The following is a 21,135-nucleotide window of genomic DNA, read 5'->3' on the forward strand; positions in this document are numbered from 1 at the left end:
ATTTACTACACATGGTTCTCATGGTTTGAGAAATGTGTAGGAATCTATAATCTTTATTATACAATCAAAAAAAAAAAACATTCCAATCCAAAAAAGTTTACTTAGCAAAAATAAATATTTTCAATCAAAGAAAAAAGTGTTCAAATGCCAAAAAGATTTGAGACCCAAATAATTGCATTTGAACACTTTTTCTTCTTTGATTGAATTTTTATTTTTGATTTTTTTGATTGAAAAGTTTTTTGTTTTTTTAATTGAAATCATCTTTTTTGTATTTGGACCATATTATGGATACATTTGTGTCTTTATTATTCAATTAAAAAAATAAACATTTAAATCAAAGAAAAACATTTTAATAAAATTAAAATAAATGTTTATTTAAAACAAATATTTTCAATCAAAGAAAAAAAAAAGTATTTGCTTTGATTGAAAATATTTATTCTTGATTGAAGTAAACTTTTTTTTGATTGAAGTTTTTAATTTTTATTAAAGTGATTTTTCTTCTGATTTATGATTGAATAGTAAATAGACAATTCTACCTCCATATAATCCAAAGACTCTCCTGCCCCCTGCTGGACTCCTGGTGTCACTACTTAAAGTTGTTCTAAAACATTTTCTTTCACCTCTTTTGTTTTGCAGCCCAGTGACTTCTCCGTATCGCTCAAAGCTGCGGGTAAGAACAAACACTTTAAGGTGCAGCAGTCAGACGGTGAGTTCTGCATCGGCCAGCGCAGGTTTACCTCCATGGATGAACTCGTGGAGCATTACAAGAAAGCGCCAATCTTCACCAGCGAGCACGGAGAGAAGCTGTACCTGGTTAAAGCGTTGCTGTGATCCACACACACACACACGCACACGCATCGTCACGCCTTCACTGGATCTCATAAACACGTGTAACGCCTCTGACTGTCTTAACTCAAGCCTTAGCTCCAGATCTTCTTGCTGCAGCGTCTGCACACGCCCCTGGCCTCCAGCGCTGTTCCACATCCCATCACAGTGCATGGCAAAGCCCCCACCCCCCATGGTGGCTGCAGTGAGCACACCTGCTGCTAACACAACAACTGAGGCCTTTGGTTTGGGGGTGGAGCTCTCCCTCTGATGTCATACAAACCGTCCACATTGTATGTCGTCCACACAGGTGAACAAACAAAAGCGCTGAGCGAGGCCTCGGTGGACCTATGTCTGTGTCATCCTGTGTCTCCCCCCCCCACCCCCCCCATTTGATGTTTAGTTGATTTCTTTTTTAAGAGAAATGCTGATTCCAATGTTGACTTTTAAATGATTTAAAGTCCTCTTTTGAGACTTTGATTTTTCGTTTCATTTAGTGACTTCACAAAGTGACCAGAAACACTCTTTGGCCTTTTTCTTTTTTTCTTCTGATTTCCTCCATTCCGCCTCGTGATTTATTTCTCTGCATGGTTCCCGTCGCCTCATTAAATTGTTCAATAAGTTTTAGCCGATCCTTACTGTTGTGTTTGTGTGTAAAGCTGAGGAAAGTAATTGCAATATGGGAGACTGCTGATTGGCTGTAGAGTTTGAATGTTAACCAATGTAACCAAATGTGCCACCCTCTAGCTGTTTCTACTGGCACCTTGTCTGCACTTCACTCACTGCTCATTTCATTCGTTTGTTTCTTTGTGCTTTTCATGCTTTCCTGTTCTACAGTTTGTGTCTGTAGCTACATGAAGATGCTGACTGAAGAATAATAAAAAACCTTTGTTTGGTATCACGTTGACTAAACACACTTAATCTGCTACTGGGAATGAATGCTGTTTAACAATGGTTATATGTGTTGATCACACCAATAAGCCAGACCATTATGACCTCCAATGGAAACTGTTAATGGAGGACTGGAAAAGCATATATACATGTAATATTTTAAGCAAGTTTGACAAGGCCCCGCGACCCTGTTAAACGGGAATAAGCGGGTATGAAAATGGATGGATGGATGGATGGAAGTTTGACAAGGACCTCACTGTGATGGCTAAACCACTGACTCTACATCAACTCAGTCGACTTAATGGTCATAATGTTGTGGCTGATTGGTGTAGACCTTTTGTAAATCTTGTGATTAGAGAAAATTTTACACGGAATAATAAAACCGACATTGACTCAAGCCTCGGTTAGATAAAGTACACTACCTTTAGAAATACACAGACACTTTGTAGCTTTTTAATAAACACCTCCTATTTGCCACAATCGCTGCTCTGCCACCATGACCAGGAACGGTTTATTAACCCTGGTTCTAGTCTTTAAAATAATGTAGAAATTATTGCTTTTTTTCTACCAACCTTTTAAAAATATGATTATTGAACAGAAGTAACGCATTAGCTACAGGTTAGCTACATACAACACATATACTCTAGCTAGCCTACGTTACGTCCTACTGTAGTAGCCAAGCTTTTTCATGTGCTGGAGACAAACTGAACTCAAGCATGTTTGGTGAAATAGTTAAATAATAATAATAATAATCTAGAGTCGTATGAGCTCCAACAACATACAGTATATGAGGTATTTGAGGCGTCACTACAAGGGGTTTAGAATGCATTCCAAATCTCTCACTGTCGAGAAACCAAAAAGGCTGCAGGCTATAGTCTCTACTTAAAAATGTAGTGGAACACGTGTTTCTGTTTGCTATGTGACTTTGTTTACCGATGGAAGTGTTGATCATGGGGTCTTCAGCTTTTATATGCTATACCTGAATGTTATTTAATTGTTGTCTCCACTGTATGTATATATTCAAAAATAAGATGAGGTGTGCATATGAATCAATACAATCCAAATATGGTACTGTATCACTGGCAATGTGATGAAGTTGATACTTTTGTCCAATAAAATTTTTTGAAATATACTAAACTAAAAGTGTCGAACTGTGTGATTGATTCAACGTGACAAAGTAATGTTTGAGTCCTGCTGGAAAAGGAAATCAGCTGCTTATCCATAATGATTGTAAGCAGAAGGCACTGGCACTTTATTTAAATTGTACTCAAGTACAAGTAGAAGTAAGTCATACATAAAATCATCAAACACAAGTAAAAAGTAGCTCAATTTAAAAGCACTCAAAGTAATAGTTGTATTTGGCAATTGAAAATTGTAATCATAGGAGTTCTTGTTTTTCTTCTGCAACTTGCTTTGTCGTGGAACTCCTCCTAGGCTATTAATGCAGCGCTAATGAAACATATGTCATCTCATAGGGGCAATGTCAAGGACGTACAGTCGACCTTTTTTGGGTTAGGTTTAGGGCTAACCCTAACCCAAAATGTCAAGGTTGAATCAAGTGTCAAAAACCAAAATGTTCCATATCTCTACGAATCTTTATTGTACAAGTTCAATGCTTACATTTATGAAAAGCTCATCTCAAGTGGAGTATTTTATTTTGATGGATAGAAGCTGCACGACCAGTGAAAAGATAGGTAGGGGTCAAAGTTCATGATGTCACAAAAATGTTTTTTTTTTTTTCCAATTGCCTGCCCACAAATTGAGATACAGTGCTCGGACTGGTACATTGAACAATATTTCCTTTCAATGTGTGACCTTGACCTTCACTCAAGGTCATATTTAAGGTCAAGGTCAGTCTTCTGTTTTTCCTGCATTATATAACTTGCCAATAAATCCAGATACAGGTTGTCATTTTTGCCAATTTTCAATTGCCAAATACCAGTGACGTGCTGTGACCACTAGGGTTGGGTAGGCACGTTGCAAATCGAGACCACCAATGACAATTTCATATGTTTCAGCTGGCAAGTGTTAATCAAACAAAATCAACATCATAAAAAACATTAAAGAAACATAAACAATTATTCAATAGCAGCCTCCATACTCTCCCAACAAAATATATCTCATAACACGGCAGCGCATCCGTTGTTTGTGTTGTAAACACAGAAACATGGAGAAAATGACAACAACAACAACAACTCAGAACAGCCTCAGTGAAGCGCATCCACAAAGCCAATCCTACCATTCACTGTAGAACGTACCAACAATGTTTTGACCTTACCTTTGCTGAAGGTCCGGTAGCTCAGGTGTTGGTCTCCCATCTTTGAAAAGCTGTCGTTTTTCCTCAAAAGAAAGTTTCTTTATCATCTCTAGCGCTGTCATCCTGACTGTAGTGTTATCCCGCCCACTAGCTAGAGAACGTAGCAGCGGCCGTGTTGGATCAATTCACTCATGCACTCTGAACGTACATATAGCATTTAGCATAGCACGGTTACATCCAAAGGCAGCGTAGAGAGCTGCCTTTTTACGTAAATTGTTTTCATATTGGGGAACTGACTGAGCATGCGCAAACACATAAAAACACGCTATGGGAACAGAGGCAGAGCAGTAATGTGCCTTTGGGAGGGGGTGTGGCCTCCTCCTGCCTTACAGCGGAGTGAGATACACAGTAAACATCTCATGTATAATCTTAAATAGGAAGAAACCAAATCTACCACAATTGGAACTTCATTTATTTTGCACAAAGGCTTCTGTATAAAATAAAAGGTTTGTGAAAATGTACAATTCTTTTTTAAATAAAAAAAAAAAACATTCATTAATTTAATTCAATTAAAAAAAATTGTCAGGCTCTAATTATAGCTACATTTATGAACTCTGAAACTGAGAAAATAACCAGCATTCAATGCTGTTTTGGCACCGTGCATTATGTTTCATCTGGTGGTGATGCTGCATTTGATTGTTGTTTGGTCATTTCATTTTTTGTAGTTTCACAATAATAATTTACTCAGTAACTGTTAGTTGTAGAAATGTGACTACTTTTCTTCTTGTAATGACCGATTTAGAAATATACTCTAAATGTACCCATAAAATCAACTCAATTACAGTAACGTGAGTACTCCCTTATTTCACCTCTGGCAGAAGGAAGCATGAAGCATTCTAGAATCTCCTGGTAGATACTGTGATGATGACTTGTGGACTTCAGAAAACACACAGACCAACAGCAACAGATGACATGGCACCAAAATCATCATCACTGAACTCACTAAAAAAAATTGAAATCGAGGGATATAGTGACACAAGTAAGGATCAGACAGACAGACATCCACATTTAAATTAAACAAAAAAAAACTAGTGTTTTTTTAAAGCAACACCATGTAACTATTGACCACTAGAGGCGCTAGACCTGTAACTTTCCCGTCAAGCGCCCCTAGTGGCCATATGGCCGCAGCACTGTCGCAAAAATCAACAGTCAGTCAGTCGGGCCAGCCTCCCTTGTCTGTTGATTGTGTATGCAGACAGTAGTTGACCTGTTGGTTGAAGAGGGATCATCGACTCACTATTAAAGAAAAGTAGAGTTAGTTTTATGTAAGTAGGAATCTGTTGCTTGCGCAAAACGCCTGAAGGTGCGTTCACACCGAACGCAACTGAAGCGACTGAAGCGATTAGATTACGTTCAAATCAATGTAAATGACGCGACCTCAAGTTCTCAAGCGACGTGACTTGCGTGATTTGAGCGACTAGGTCAAGCGCGACCTCATCGCTCAAAGTTGAAAAATGTTAACTTTTTAAGCAACTTCAAGCGACAACTTTCCCGTCCTTCACTGTCTGTGGAGCCGCGGCATCAGCCCCTGCCGCTACAGTGCATACGGTTGCAGCAGAGGGCTGTACTACACTTCCTCAATTTATTGTGGCAAAATGAAAGAGGTTAGTTTCTTGAATAAGCCTACATTCTGAATGAACTCATCTTTTAGTAACCCCGTAAACTGATAATTTAAACCGTAAAAGCGGAGCTGTCTATGATAAGTGCTGTAAACATACGGCGGGACAAGAAAGGAAAAAAAAATGATCAGACCTTTCTCTCTCTCCTGTCACCGCTTCGACACACACACACACACACACACACACACACTGTTCCCTCATTAATTAGTTATTCCAAATTAAATAATTCGGATTTAAAGTGTGCTTTGTGTTTACATGGAAATAGTCATTTCCGAACTGAGGTTTACATGGAAAACCAGTTATTTGGCTTTAGTTAATTCTGCCTTAAGTCTGGGGGTTGGGAAGGGTCTAATTTGACAGGGGGCGTCTATCGGGAAAAACACACAACAATAACACACGGTTTCAGTCTGGACCGCGGAGCAGAAGGGAGATAGGAACTAATCACCGGTAAAAAGCCCAGTAAAACTCTGGAAAACAATCACCAGGAATAAATATTTGCTCCCTGGTAAAGATAGTAGCTCTAACAACTGGTAAAATGATAAACTTGTGATATTATAACCTGTGAATGCAGTACGGGGACGTATTTACTCTGCCTCCGGGTCCTCGTGCCAGCCGTCCAGGGAAGCCTGTTCTGTTTACTGAGGTCTGTGTGTGTTTAATAAGTCTGTGTGTGTCTTTGTGAAAGTCCGCATGTTTATGCCCCCGTCCATCCACTCTTTTCATTATATCCATGTCTTTTATTGTAGGCTGGAGTCTGGGCCACCGCCATCTTGGATTATGTCGTCACCAGCGCGTCATCGCCGCAAGTCGCGCAAGCGCAAAATGATCCAAATTAACTTAAAGTGGCTTTACCCAAGTTACGTGTTTACAAGAAAGAGGAATTATCTAATTCGAAATTAAAAACAGAATAAACCAACCACCTAATTCGGAATGAACTTTCATTCAGAATTAAATTAGTTATAAGAATGATGTGTTTACAAGGTCAGGTGAAAGAGGAACTGACTTTTATTCTGCTTTAAAGAGGAATTAAAGCTCCCATGTAAACATGGCCATTGCATCAGATGGAGTGACCAAAAAGCACCACTTAGTGAAAAATAGTAGCAAAAGCCTTAGCTCCATGAGTGTATCTGAGCCTGTGGTCACGTGACTACCGTAAAGTGGAACATTCTCCAGGTCACATGACCTGGCCAATGATGGTCTGTCAAGAGTATTTCAAGAGGGAAGCCCCGCTCGGAGCATTGATACTGCCAAGCACTGTATATTAGCCTGAGGAATCATTTAAAATAACTCATATGCGTCTACTCTTTAGGTCAAAAAGTCTGCGGTGTGGCTTTAAAATAGGTAAAGTTAAAAAGAGATTCACAGATTCGGTTTTCCCGGACCAATAACTCATCAGCAGAACATTGCTTTTACACAACTGACACCTCGTTACAATCCCACCAAGCTACAAGCAGATTTTCCTCAAAACGAGCCGTCCTTCGCGCTTGGGAACTTGTATTGCAGGGGTCCCCAATCCTGGTCCTCAAGGGCCACTATCCAACATGTTTTAGATGTTTCACACGGGAGAGTTGTAATGTCATCAAAATTATTTTACACATATGTGATCTCTCGTTGTACTACTGTTACACTAATACATTAGTTTGGGAAATAATACTTTAACATGATTTTGAGGATTTTTAAATGCAAATACTTTTCAAAAACATCCCTTTTGTAAACTGCAGTGTAAAAAAAATCCCATCATAAATAAATGTCTTCCTGCTGTACAAACTACAGCACATGGCTTTTGAAAAGGTGCTTTAATGCAATTTTAGCAATTTTTTTTTTTTTTTTTTATCATTAAATTAAGTCATAAAAAAAAGTAATAACTGTAATATGTCATGTTGTGCTGTCATCAAACTCACAGCACACATACATGAACTACTATTTATTATACTACAACACTTGGTTTGATTGAATGTGCTTTAATGTAATTTTATTGATTTTTTATCACTCATATTACTCAGAGAACTGGGGTTATGTGAATAACCTACAGTTCTGAAAAGAGCAAATTCCATATAATTTCCAATCCATATCTTTTTTTTTTTTTTTTTTTTTTTTTTAAATTTAAGAAGTTATATCTGTTACATTTGAACACCTGGAGAACTTAGCACTCGTGAATACAATTTGTAAATAAAATGTGTCAAGAAAAAAAGGGCAAATGCTCAATAAAACCCAAAGCAGCTTTGAGCTTTACATTTTTAAGAACTTGTAGAAAACTGGACATACACTTAATCCGTTAACACTTTATGAACACCTGGAGAATTTTGCACTCATACTGTAGATAAAATTTGTAAGAAAAAAATATAATAAAAAGTTTTAAGAAAAAAATGCAAAAGCTTAATTAAACCTAGAATAGCTTAGAGTTTAACATTTTTAAAAACTTGGAAATGTTAACCATAAAACTAAGGGACCTGTCTAACAGAAAAAAAAATGCCCAAACTTCCAAAATTGACATCATCTTCAAAGGTCTTAAAATTAACAATCTCATTTTTAAAATGTGAGGAGTAAAAAGTACAGATATTTATTTAAAAATATGTAAGAAGTCAAAGTAAAAAGTTGGCAAAAAATGAATACTCAAGTAAAGTACAGGTACCAGAAAAACTACTTCAATACAGTAACAAAATATTTGTACTTTGTTACTTGTCACTAGATAACGTGAAACATTATCTCCTATCTAAATCTTTCCATTGCTTTGTGGCATTGCAAATTCCATTTCTACAAAACCACAACTCTGTACAGTGCCTTGGAAAATGTATTCACAAAAGTCTGACTCCAATTGTCAGCAAATGATCACTCTTCATGATTGAGTGAACTGTTGTATCATTTTCATACCTCTGTGTTAAAGTAGACACTGACACTTTAGCTGTTTAATAACTGTTCCACCAAACGATGGCAGTGTTGAGTTGTAGTTGTAGCAATAGACTCAAGCTGATCACAGGGACATTATAAAGACTGTGTTGCTTATTTTTTAAAGAAGTTAATTACAGTGTTAATGGTTATTTAAAATTGCCTAAAAATCATCAAAAATATATTCCTATTAATATTTCTTGTGCAGTAGTTAGAGGAGATTCTAATAAGGAACGTATTATTCTTCAGCATACTACAGTGGTTTTTAAAGAAGTTATTGCTCATTATTTACTAAGGGTGTGAAAAAAATTGGCGATATATTGCGATTTCACTGCGCGATTATTATACCGATCCAAATCACTTTTTTAAATTGTGTTTTTTAATGGAAAAAAAAAAACATTTCATTGTTCTAACATATGCATAGCACAGAAGCTAAATGTGATGTGGTTCACTAAATGTCAGTGAACCACATCAGACCTTGTTAAACTACATCACTCCTCAATGCATTTTAGCTGGAAGTTGATGGCACTTTGTTTTCAACAATACATACTGCGCACTTGAAGTCATTAGTAAGTAAGTAATGTTTATGTATATAGCACCTTTCACAGACAGAGGTCACATAGTGTTTTACATATCAGCTCATTCACACTCAGTCACATTCACACACCAATGGGACAGATCGCTGCCATGCAACCACTGGGAGCAACTTTTAGAACAATGTGGTTAAACATACCACTTGTTTTTGATATTGGTACTTGAATTACACCTAGTTACCATTGACTTTTTTTTTTTTTTTTTTTTTGTCACAATTTACTTTACTACAAATTAAAATGAAATCAATTGTATTTCATACAATTTTGTACTTGTAAAGGTGAAATTTGTAATTATTGATATCGTGATATTTCTACAGTATATCAGTGGTTTGCTGGTTTGAGTCTCATCTGGGCCAACACTGTGGGATGTTGAGCAAGTCCCCCAACTGCTCCTCAGGGATAGGCTAAAAGCAGAGAACAAATTTGTATATGTGTAAAAAACACATAAGCCAATAAATAAAGGTGAAAGCCCTGATTCTTCTTCTTCTTGTTGTTCCGTGTACCCGCTCTTCATATCATAAATATCCTCTCCATAATTTCATACGCTCTTTCATTTGTGTAACAGTAGACTCTCCGAAACCCCTCATTTTGAACATTGGTTCCATAAAACTCAATCTTCATCTTCAAAACAATGAGTGAAATTTAAAGTGGATTTTTTTTTTTTAAATACCATGCACTTTTATGCTTCAATAGTTAGTAAATATGGTCTCCTTTGTAAAATGTAGCTAATTATTGTCTCCTATTGTTAGAAGTGTGATAAAATGGCCTCTACAGCATAAAACATTATCCTGTTTCAATAAATTACAAGAAAATAAAGTATTTTTTTCACAAATACTGTTGTCCAGAAAATAGCCTAAAAATAACTAGTAAAATTTCCCAATTATTATTAAATTATTTGTTACATCTTTACGAGTGCCTCCCACAATGTGCTCCTGTACCCCTGTTTGGGAACCACTGATCTATATCATATTGTTTAGTATTGGGATATGTCGCATTGTGGTATGCAAATTGTGACTCAGATTTATGGTAATGGACACCCCTATTATTTACTGTATTAATATTTTGTTTTAATCATCAGAATCAGTTTTTTTCTAAATATATTTGCTATAGTAGTTAGGGACCTAATACAAACTCCTGATCCCCACCTGGTGGTGAGTTGGGTCAGTTCGGACAAGGGTTCTCAAACTTGGGGTGTGGGACACCATTTGAAGTGGAAAAGCTCCGCTGGAGGCTAGAAGACCTCCGTTGATCCACAAACTCTTTCTTGCACAATTTGCACACAACTGGGCTTTAGTTTTCCATCTGGTGTGTTTTTTTTTAAACTAAAATTAACGCGCTCAAAGGCTGTGTCCAAATAGTCCCTCCTATCTCCTTTCCTACCCACTGTTCCTTAACCACTGAAAGTGTTTAAGTGGTTGCCACGATAAAGAGCGTCCAAATTCTCTTTAAGCTCAGGAAAAGAGGCTCAATGCTTCGTTTATTCAACATAATTCATATTTGTGAGTGGAAGGTGAGTGAGCAACTATTCTCAATGTGTCATTCTTTTAGTTTCACTTTTGTTCCTCATAGCCTGGTAGCCTCTTTTCCTTTGATTTTCAATCAAACAGTGTGATTTTTTAGATTATATCAGCAGAAAGTGTTATAAATGTGCTTTCAGGCCATTTTTGGAAACTTGTAGTTTTTTCACCACAACAGACGTCACTAACCTTCACGGCCTTCAGATTATCATATCACCTAGTGGAAGTGCATCAGATTGTCAAAACAAACGTGATGGCCTTTTCCTTACTCCTCTCCTAGCACCTTTCCTTAACCCTGTAACGTCATCCACAGGGTTATGGAAAAGTGGATAGGAAAGGAGATAGGAGGGACTATTCAGACGCAACCACGTTGCTGTGTCCGAAATGGCGCACTACACACTAGTTGCACTCAGTATGACGTCATAATTAGTGTGTAGTGCGTCCCAATTCAATAGTCTCCAAATATTAAGTGCGCAAAAAATACCCAAATGTACACTCCTCAGACCATAGACATCTCAGGTTGAGAAGGGTCTAGCTGCAGCTACGCTCCTTACTAACCACACCCCCTTATAAACTACGCCCTATCGATCCCCTGAGCCAATACTTTTCCACTAACCTCAACCGCTTTCGCCTTCTTCTTCTTCTTCTTCTTCTGCTTCTTCTGCTTCTTCTTCTTCTTCTTCTTCTTCTTCTTCTTCTTCTTCTTCTTCTTCTTCTTCTATGTATTGTATTGTAGTAATGTATTGTAGTATTGTATTGTAGTATTGTATTGTAGTATTGTATTGTAGTATTGTATTGTAGTTTGCCAATCGGTTGGCAAACTCCGATTTAGTGCATTACTGTCACCCACTGGAGGACCAACTACAGCTTCCGCCTCCACTGTTCTGGCAAATTTGGAACTTTGCAATACTAACCTTCCTTTTTTACTAACCCTAAACCTATCCTTAATCGCTACAACCTCCACTCCCTGGCTATACTAACCTTCCTTTTTTACTAACCCTAAACCTATCCTTAATCGCTACAACCTCCACTCCCTGGCTATACTAACCTTCCTTTTTTACTAACCCTAAACCTATCCTTAATCGCTACAACCTCCACTCCCTGGCTATACTAACCTTCCTTTTTTACTAACCCTAAACCTATCCTTAATCGCTACAACCTCCACTCCCTGGCTATACTAACCTTCCTTTTTTACTAACCCTAAACCTAACCTTAATCGCTACAACCTCCACTCCCTGGCTATACTAACCTTCCTTTTTTACTAACCCTAAACCTATCCTTAATCGCTACAACCTCCACTCCCTGGCTATACTAACCTTCCTTTTTTACTAACCCTAAGGTTCTACCGTTGTAGCCGGTGCATCAGTATTTATGGATATACTGAGAACGCATGCAATGAGAAAGGTTCCGTGCTGTTTGCGGTGCAAAAAAAGAAGCGATTTTTTTAGCGCATTACTTTTTTCTGTTTTTCTCTTAATTAACGCGTTAAAGCGATACCCCTACAAATAATAATACATTTCATGGATAACAGTGGATATTATTCAGATAAATTAATTAATGTGGTTATCACGGGTTCATGGAACAATGGACCATCATTTTGCTGACTTTATGGATAGGGCCCCAAAAAGCTATCCCCTTTATTGCCCCTTACAGTTGGCACAGTTTACAAAAGCACCCTGGACAGTTTAGCCCAACACTATCACAGACGCACAGAAATGAACAACAATTAATTTAGCCATTCATGTTTTTCGTCTGAGAGAGAAATCCAAAACTTTTAAGACACAAATGCTGCGTTTGAACCCAAATAGGTGCTTATTAAACAGGATGAAAGTCCAAATAGGACTGAAACTTTACTGTTCAGTGACGCTATCGGTTACACCACCTGACAGGCATCGTTACAGAATTGAATTTCGCACGAATGCCCACAGGAGAAAAAACAAAACAAAACTAAGATCTGATCCTGATATCGAAAATCAATGAACCATATACCTAATGTTTAATATATTCAAGTGAAAACAAATGAATCTGATCATTCATAATTCATGCTGAACTGTATCCAAAGCTACAAATCTTAGAGGAGAAAATATTGGTGAAGCTTTGAGCTGCATGTTGGACTTAAACCAGCACCATGTTTGAAAATATTTGTCACAGCTACATGGAGCTTTGACTGTGATTGCTCAAAATGTGTTTTGACAGATATTCATGAAGTCGTCACTGTTTAGATTACACGATTAAATGACTCGTTCCATATATTTCTCCTTTCACCTTTTATTTAACGCCATATGCCATGAAGCTGCTAAAAGCTCTGGCACATCAGAGAGCTGCTTTCTGTGCCTTTTACTGATGGAAATGTTTTGATCTTGTTCTTCCCTTCACATTATCTTCCCCATTTTTCTATTAGACCTAATGTGCCTTTTTGTGGAAAAGGCTCAAGATTCCCTTTACATACAACCAATAGTGAATCAATAAACCCCATAACTGCTAAAGGAAGAGTGCCGTGTCATTACTGATACCCTGGTTCCTGAATTTGATGTTTTTCTAATACCTCAGGCAGATTTTTTTATTCATAAAATAAAATTGTGTGAATGTGGGTAACATTTTAAGAAATTCTAAACATTTTGGAATAAACAGAAATCTAATTTGTATATCTCAAGCTCACTTTATTTTGAGGTTAATCTGTTTGTTTCATTGTTTTTCCTTGTCTCTGTGTCAGTGTGGGGTAGAACCTTCCTTCTTGTTTACATCACCCCTTAAGTGCAGAGAGAACGGCCCACTCACTGCCATGAGCCCTGAGCCAGGGTTGGGGTCAATTATAATTGCAATTGTGTAATTGATAATTAAATCAAATTATAGGAAGATAATAATTGTAATTAAAAAAAAATATTTTGCTGTCACAATCATAATCAAATTGTAAATGAGTTTGAGTAATTGACTTTGTATATGTAATTTGTCATTAGAATTTAACGCAAAACTGGGGAACCCGTGTTACAGTTCTATGTACAGTTGTATACATATGTAATTAACAGTTATTAAAATATGTTTCATATCAAGCTTTGCCACATTTCACCATTTAAAAAAATTGAAATCTCAGGGTGTCTTGATACAAAAAAGACTCAGAAAAAAGCATGCCCACACCCACAATATTAATACCTACATTTTCATTGATTAGAAGCATAATGCTGCTTTCACACCGGATGCGTCACGAAATGTTTGTGCGACCAGATTACACACAAAGTCAATAGAGAGACGCGGCCCAGAGGCAAAATCTTTCCTGTGTGGCGATGCGGTCTGATCTGCGCATCAAGAACATTGGCTGTGCGAGTGCGCACCCGATTTTCCGTCATATTCTCACATTTGCAAGAGTTCAAAATATTGAACTCCTGCGACTGTTTCGCATGATGAAAGCCAATCAGAGTTTTTGTTGACAATGACATCAGGCCGTCAACACGAATACCGGTCTGTTCACCAATTCAACCATGGAGTAGAAGCTGTGTGTCATCACCTGGAGCTGTATGACTCGGTCTATATAACTGGGACCGGAGTAGGAAGGATTTGGCGTGGAGGAGAATCAGTGAGGAGGTGGTAGTAGCAGGTGAAAGTTCTCTCTGTAGTTTTCAGCTTTGAAAGTTGGCACTGAGCTAGGATAGCATTAGCCGCTAATCACACCGGCTTTTTTCACTGGTGGTTTATGTTTATGAGAGGAGAAAAAGGAGCACAGCTCTTTGAGTTGGATGTGTCGCTGGTGGGCGGGGCTATGCTTCAAACATGCATATGAATCAAATGGGGACATTTTTTGATCCTGCAAAATCTGCAGAACGTTTCGTGCAGCTGACGCATTCAGTGTGAACGCAGCATGACAAGGTAACTAATAAATAGATGAGAAATTAGATGATAGATATTTGTTTTTAGTGTATTTTACAGCTGATTTAGGACCCGTTATCATAAAAGATGCTAACACAAGAGGAAGGTTAACTTTTATTATATAATTTAATTGTAATTGGAAAAAAAATGCTTGTCACTGTAATCATAATTTAATTATAACAACGGAATTGTAACTGAAAAATGTAATTTACCCCCACCCTGCCTTGAGCCCTCATTGGCTTCACTGACGTCACCTGTAAAGTGATGAAATGTGTGAGGCTGTGAAGGCTTGAAGCACTAGAAATAGAAATGGGACTGTCCTTTGTTTTTTGTTGACATCATAAAGCTCCTTATGATTGCAGGCTTGGGACTTTGGGCTTTATTACACTCACATTCGCTTCTTTATGACTGTTTACAGTCTCTGAGTTTATGAATTATAAACTCACAAGTCAAATATGAAAGTTGAATACTCGCTCAAAATCTTGAGCTGAATTATTTCTGTGACCAGTAAATAGATTTTTCATTCTCATTTGTGTTAAAAGGATTCTAAATTAGATGGAGTTTAACAAAAGTTGTTAAAAAAAAAAGCATTACAGCATTAAACATCTACTGTACACCCACAAAAGGCACAAGTTTATCAAGGGATAATAGACAAATATACACAAAACAAAAAATAAACACAAGTACAAACTACAAAATAAAGCCATTCACTCATCATATTAGCATGTAAGGCATAGTACAACTATACAAAATGTATCTTTAATTATATATCTACAATTACATACATTTAAGCATATATACACACAAATGTACTCATTTTTCTTGGTTTCTTTTGATATAATTTTATTACATTTTTTCCCATAAACTGTCCATATAATCTCCTGTATCACGTAGGAGCGACAGAGACAGAAAAACTGATTTAACCTCGACCTTAACTGCAACAACACATGGATTTTTTTTCCATTTGCTTTTGTGTATATGGTATTTACCTACATATATCACAATGTTACAATGATTTTGATACTAATTCACTCGTTTCACGTTGCTTTTAAAGCGGCCACCAGCTGGTTTCCCAGGAGATTCCTGCCATACGTCACAATACAATGAACTAATTCCTTCACAGTAAGTCTGCGCAGATGGCCACTTACGGAAAGGGAACATGAAGGCCTGAAAAAATCAACAGAGGTTCCCTTACAAGCTTTATGATTTCCATCTTGCTGACTTCTAAGCCAAGATAGCGCCTGTGACCGGCAGTGCCACGGCTCGTCTCCTGCTGTGCAGAATTTTAATGGTCATTTTATCTACATATGTGATCAGCCAGAGTAACAAATGGATGAGTCCTGGCTTTACAGACTTATTATCGGGACTCTGTGTTTCACACCAAGGAGTTGATAGAGGGCCTGTTTGATACACGGGACAGGTACAAACAGGCGTTTCCACCTCCTTTTATCATCAATCCGGACTCACCTGAATACTTGCTGCTGTTTTGGGTGCCGGGCAGGGTCCACAGGAGATGGAGGAAGAGAGGCTCACGGTCTGGAGTCCAGGTCAGGCAAAGGCTTGCTGCAGCGCTTTTGGGCTCCGCCGTCCTCGGCCGCCGGGAACGAGCTCAGTGCCTGCACCGGATTCCTCTCCTCAACCTATGCGACAGCGTGTCCATGCCGCCGCCTACTTGGACTGCAGTGAGTGCCCTGGACCCTACACAGCACTGGAGTTGTGATCACGGGCCTTCGTCACCATCATCCACTTCCGTGCTTACACCGGTTCTTCCCGCAAGGTCCAGCTGGAGTCCACGTGACCGCTGGACGTGCCTTCAATCAATCCCGCTGCGCACTATGGACACTGCCGACGTGACATCATCCAAAATCCGCATTGGCCTGTTAAATACCAGTTCAATTGCAAATAAATATTTTATTTGAATGATCTTTTCTCAAGAGAAAAGCTGGTTATTACGTTCCTTTCAGAGACATGGCAGAGAGAGGAAGAGTTTATTCATTTAAATGAACTCTGCCCTGCTGGCTTCTCTGCTGTTGGGAAACCCCGCCCCTGTCACCGTGGTGGTGGTCTCGCTGTTGTCCACAGGGACTCCTACACATGCAAAGTGATCCAGTACCAAGAATTCACTTCTTTTGAATCACAGATGGTCAAGGTGGGTTCTTCAACTCCTTTCTACTGCATGTTGATCTACCGTCCTCCTGGCCCTGCTGCTGTCTTTTTAAAGGATTTCAGTGACTTTTTATCTTCTATGATAAAGTTGGAATCTGTTTTAATCCTTTAATTTTGAGCAACATGTTTTTGAGCCCACTCACCAAAAAGGATTTATTTTAGACTTAGTTTTTACACTTGGCCTAGACATTATCAACGTGTCTGTAAATGATGTCCATTTGAGTGATCATAGTATTGTAGTGTGGATGAGCCGTGAAATAAGGGTTACTGAAGTCTTTTATTGCCGAACAAGGGAAGCAGGACAATCGCACACAGTGCTCTTGAACACCATCCACACTGTCAGCACGTGAACTAACACACTCCTTTTCCTCCCGCCCACACTTATATATCCTCGTTCTACTCCCGCCAACCACGAACTAACGCGAGAGTGAGGACACAACAGAAGGAAACGTCACAATCACATACATTAATTCAGGGCGGCAAACACACACGGAAACACCCAACGTGGCAACCCAGACATGGCAACATAGAACACATTAAGGCTGGATTCACCGGCATCACAGTATTGTTTTGTGTGATCTGCACTTTAGCCCAAGCCTTCAGAAGTCAGGTCTCAGAGGCGTGTTATCACTGCTAATACTGCAGATACATTTTCTGACATGTTTGACCCTGTTTTATTCATGGAGTGCCTCGATGTGGACGATTTCATTCACTGTTTTAACAATGATTGTGTAACAATTTTGCTACAGATGTTAAATCCAACTTGTCTACTCAGAAAAAAACATGCCCTCAGACAAATGAAGGTAATTTAAGTCTTAAGAGACTGTGTCGAAAGACTGAACGCTTGGGGAAATCCACAAACCTTGAGGTGGACAGGCTTTATCTCAGGGATCTTGTGTCACCACACAATGAAAAGGTTGACAATGCCATATCTGACTATATCCATCAACTGGTAACACTAAATAAGATCTTGTATGTCCTGCTGCTCCAGTTACCCCTGTCTTTTTTTAAGCTGACAGCAATGCCTTTTTGAGATATTTTACTGATAAAATTAAGATGATTAAGGATATAGCAGCCATACTAGCCTGTCATGGCCCGATCTTGGAAGCTAGGCAGGTCTGGGCCTGGTTAGTAGTTGGATGGGAGACCACTGAGAATTCCAGGTGCCACAGTGGGGGACAGTCATCCCAGTGGTGTCTGTCATTGTGTCCTTGGGCAAGACACTTCACCCATATTGCCTAGTATGAATGTAGTGTGTGAGTGAGTGTTGGGTGACTTAGGCCAGTCTGCTAAACCAAACCTTAGAAACTTGGGAGTAATTTGACAAAGACCTGTCATTACTGCAGCTGATGAGGAACTGCGTCTTTCAACTAAGGAACATCTCTAAACTCAGGAAAATTCTGTCTCAGAATGATTTGGAGCTTATCATCCATGTCTTTGTGTCTTCATGTTTAGACTATTGTATTAGTTTATTCTCATGTCTAAACAAGAAGGAGCTGTCTCGACTGCCACTCGTGCAAAACTCTGCAGCAAAAATCCTGACCCGTACAAATAAGAGGACCCACATATCCCTTATTCTAAAAGAACTCCATTGGCTGCCAGTGTCTTACAGGATCAATTTAAAAATTTTGGTTCTGGCTTTCAGAGCCTTGCAGGGTCAGGCTCCTTCCTACATCAGTGATCTGATCCAGCCTTACACCCCTGCTTGGGCTCTGAGGTCTGTGGATCAGTATCTACTGATGGTTCCTCGCACTTCTACGGATCTTTCCAGGCTGTTGCTCTCAGGCTTTGGAACGATCTTTCTTTCGCTCTCTCTACGCTCGATTGACTCTGTTGACACCTTCAAAAGCCAACTAAAGACTCATTTATTTGTTCAAGCTTTTAATTAGCTATTCTTGGGCTACTATGATTCTATGTTGTCTTGGCCTTTTTTTTTTAAATTTTGATTTTAAGCTGTGTTGGAAGCACTTTGTGGCTTTTTGTCTGTGAAAAGTGCTATATAAATACATGTTTACTTACTTACTACAATGGGACAGCCCTGAGCCCTCACAGACTTAGCGGGAGCGCCTCATAGTCAGTGAGTGTGTAAGTGGACATTGGGATTGGGCCAGTGAGTATAGATTCCATCTGGTCCCTCAAAGGTGAAGCCTATCTCCTTGATTACGCTCACTACTAAAGGAGTGTTTGAAACATGACAGCTTTGATTTGATCTATTATTATTATTATTATTATTATTAATAATAATAATAATAATTTGTACTGTCGAACTGCTGCCTTCACTTCTGCAATCAGATCCTGAACTCTCCGTCACCCCCCCCCACACCCCACCCCCCGCATAAAACATTTGAAGCATTCTTTACCTTATTGTAGGTACTGAACCCTGCAAGCTTCATCGGTGCATTCACTGAACTCTTTGTAATTGGAAAAATGTAAATTCATTTCTTCAAAACTTTGCTGTGTATTCACTGTGTATTCACAGTATTCTCTTGGTCATTTAAAAAAAAAAAAAAGAAGCTTGATTTAAAATGCTTTAAATTTTTATAAATTCACATTTAAAGTTAATATTCAACATCGTTATTGTAATTTATTATGGACATTCATTTTGTTTAACACATTTTTTCTGTGTGTATCTTGACCATTGCCTAACCCTGAAACCGACTCAACAAACCCAAGGTTAAGAGTATTATTTTCTCTCTAATCTAAGTGTAAACCATTCAATAATAACATGTGTTTGGTTTGACTTATTTTACATTTATGGTGACTTGTTCCTTAATTTACAACTGTGTTTGGGTTTTAATGCTGCACATTGAAGTTTTAAAAAAACATCTTTTAATACTGTTCTAATAATCATGTAAATCCCATGTTACATGCTGTTTAAAATGCAAACATATTTTGTTCTTGTGGCATGTGGCCATTGAAAGACGCATAGAGCAGGCCGTGCATGGAGAAAAGTTATTAGCAAACAACAGGGGGAAAGAGAAGAAAACAATACATGCAGGAATGTAATGCACATTTTACATGATGATGCAAATTGGTGTGAAGGTATAATGCAAAGATACACAATGGATGGATATGAGGTGTTTTGACTGCGCCGCGTTTCAGACCGGACCCTTTTCAACGTTGCACTTCCAAATAAGAAGGTAAAAAGTGTTAGTTGTGGTGTAAATAATACGTGTAAATGGATAAGAACGACACAATTAAAAGCTCTGAAGCTGCATGTGAGCATGTGCCTGCGTGCGCATGCCTCTGCTACAGGAGAACAACACTCACGGACACAGAGGCACGGTTAGCTTAGCATGTCGGCAGTTTGGCAGTAATACACAAAAAAAGAAGGCAAAGGATTGCATTTTGTAATTCCTACAACGCGGATATAAGTCCTGGTAGACCTGCAAACAAAACGCTACCTTATTCACCAAAAGAAACCACCACACCACTGAGTATGCAGCATTTCAAGCTAGAAATCAAGCTAATGCTAAAGATAAGCTAGCGCAACAAAGAGCCATTGGGCTGCTGTTGCAACCTTGTATTCCTACTAGTGCAGAATTATGTTAAATTGCAGACAGTGTACATGAAAACATTGTTTCTGGGTTTCTTTCTCAGTGGGATGAAGGTAAAAGGATCAAGGGTTTGCGAACAGCAGGAGATTTTTATTTTTATTTTCTCTGCCTTGTCTGCCTTTGTCGTCTTAGGTTGACACGACATGTGGTGCATCCTTTTTGCAATAAATATGCTCATTTTGTTTTTGTTTTTTGCAAAAGCTAAAGAGATTGAATATATTGCATATTATGCATGATTGTGGCCATCAGCAGCTTACACTAAGGAAGTGGGAAATATGCAACAAGAGAGGCCAGTGTTATTTGATCTGAGTGAAAGTGGAAATGAAAAGGTTATGGTTGGGAGGGACAAAGGAGGGAGGCAGTGGTCGTTGTGCTGTTTGTACGGTTGTGCAGACGACAGATAAGAGTGAACAGAGGGAATAGATGTAAGATTCAAGGTATGTCACAGTAAGAACTGTCCAGATGCCCCAAGCAAGTCAGATGTGTGTGGGGGAGCACCGTTCAGGACCCACAAGACCAACTGGCTGGCAGGCAGCCCCAGAGGAAATGCAGGTAAGTCTGGACTACTCCCCTAAGATCGCACAGCCACACCTGGTGTCCCACAGCCTCGAATACCCAGAGGCACCCACCCAGCCAAAGTACCTAAGCAAGCCCAAAAAGCCAGCAATGCCACCCAATGCCCACCAACCCAACCTCCTCAACCACTCCTATTTCAATTGGTAACACTGCTCGCACACCCCGATGGCCACCCCGCCCAGCTCATCAGGGAGGACCCCCACATACCCTCAGTGACCCAGCTGAGGTTCCCTGATGGAGAAACCAGCAGCACACCAGCAGGACAACCTGAGGTATATAATAGACCCAAGGCCAACCTGGACCAGATGCCAACACTCCACACCGCCA

At 38.9% G+C, this 21,135-nt stretch overlaps 1 protein-coding gene across 2 annotated transcripts in view; it reads left to right on the top strand.

Annotated features, from left to right (window-relative positions):
* The window catches only part of nck2a (NCK adaptor protein 2a), a 67,569-nt gene extending 65,866 nt beyond the window's left edge, over positions 1-1,703 (top strand). For both annotated transcript variants that reach the window (XM_028436729.1, XM_028436730.1), the window contains exon 4: positions 637-1,703. In XM_028436729.1, the coding sequence (XP_028292530.1) occupies positions 637-831 (195 nt within the window). In that variant the 3' untranslated portion in view covers positions 832-1,703. The remainder of the gene's footprint in view (positions 1-636) is intronic.
* The last annotated feature ends 19,432 nt before the right edge of the window (positions 1,704-21,135 follow it).

The sequence above is a fragment of the Gouania willdenowi genome, chromosome 21 (assembly GCF_900634775.1).
Source record: "Gouania willdenowi chromosome 21, fGouWil2.1, whole genome shotgun sequence".
In the NCBI taxonomy this organism is placed as follows: domain Eukaryota; kingdom Metazoa; phylum Chordata; class Actinopteri; order Blenniiformes; family Gobiesocidae; genus Gouania; species Gouania willdenowi.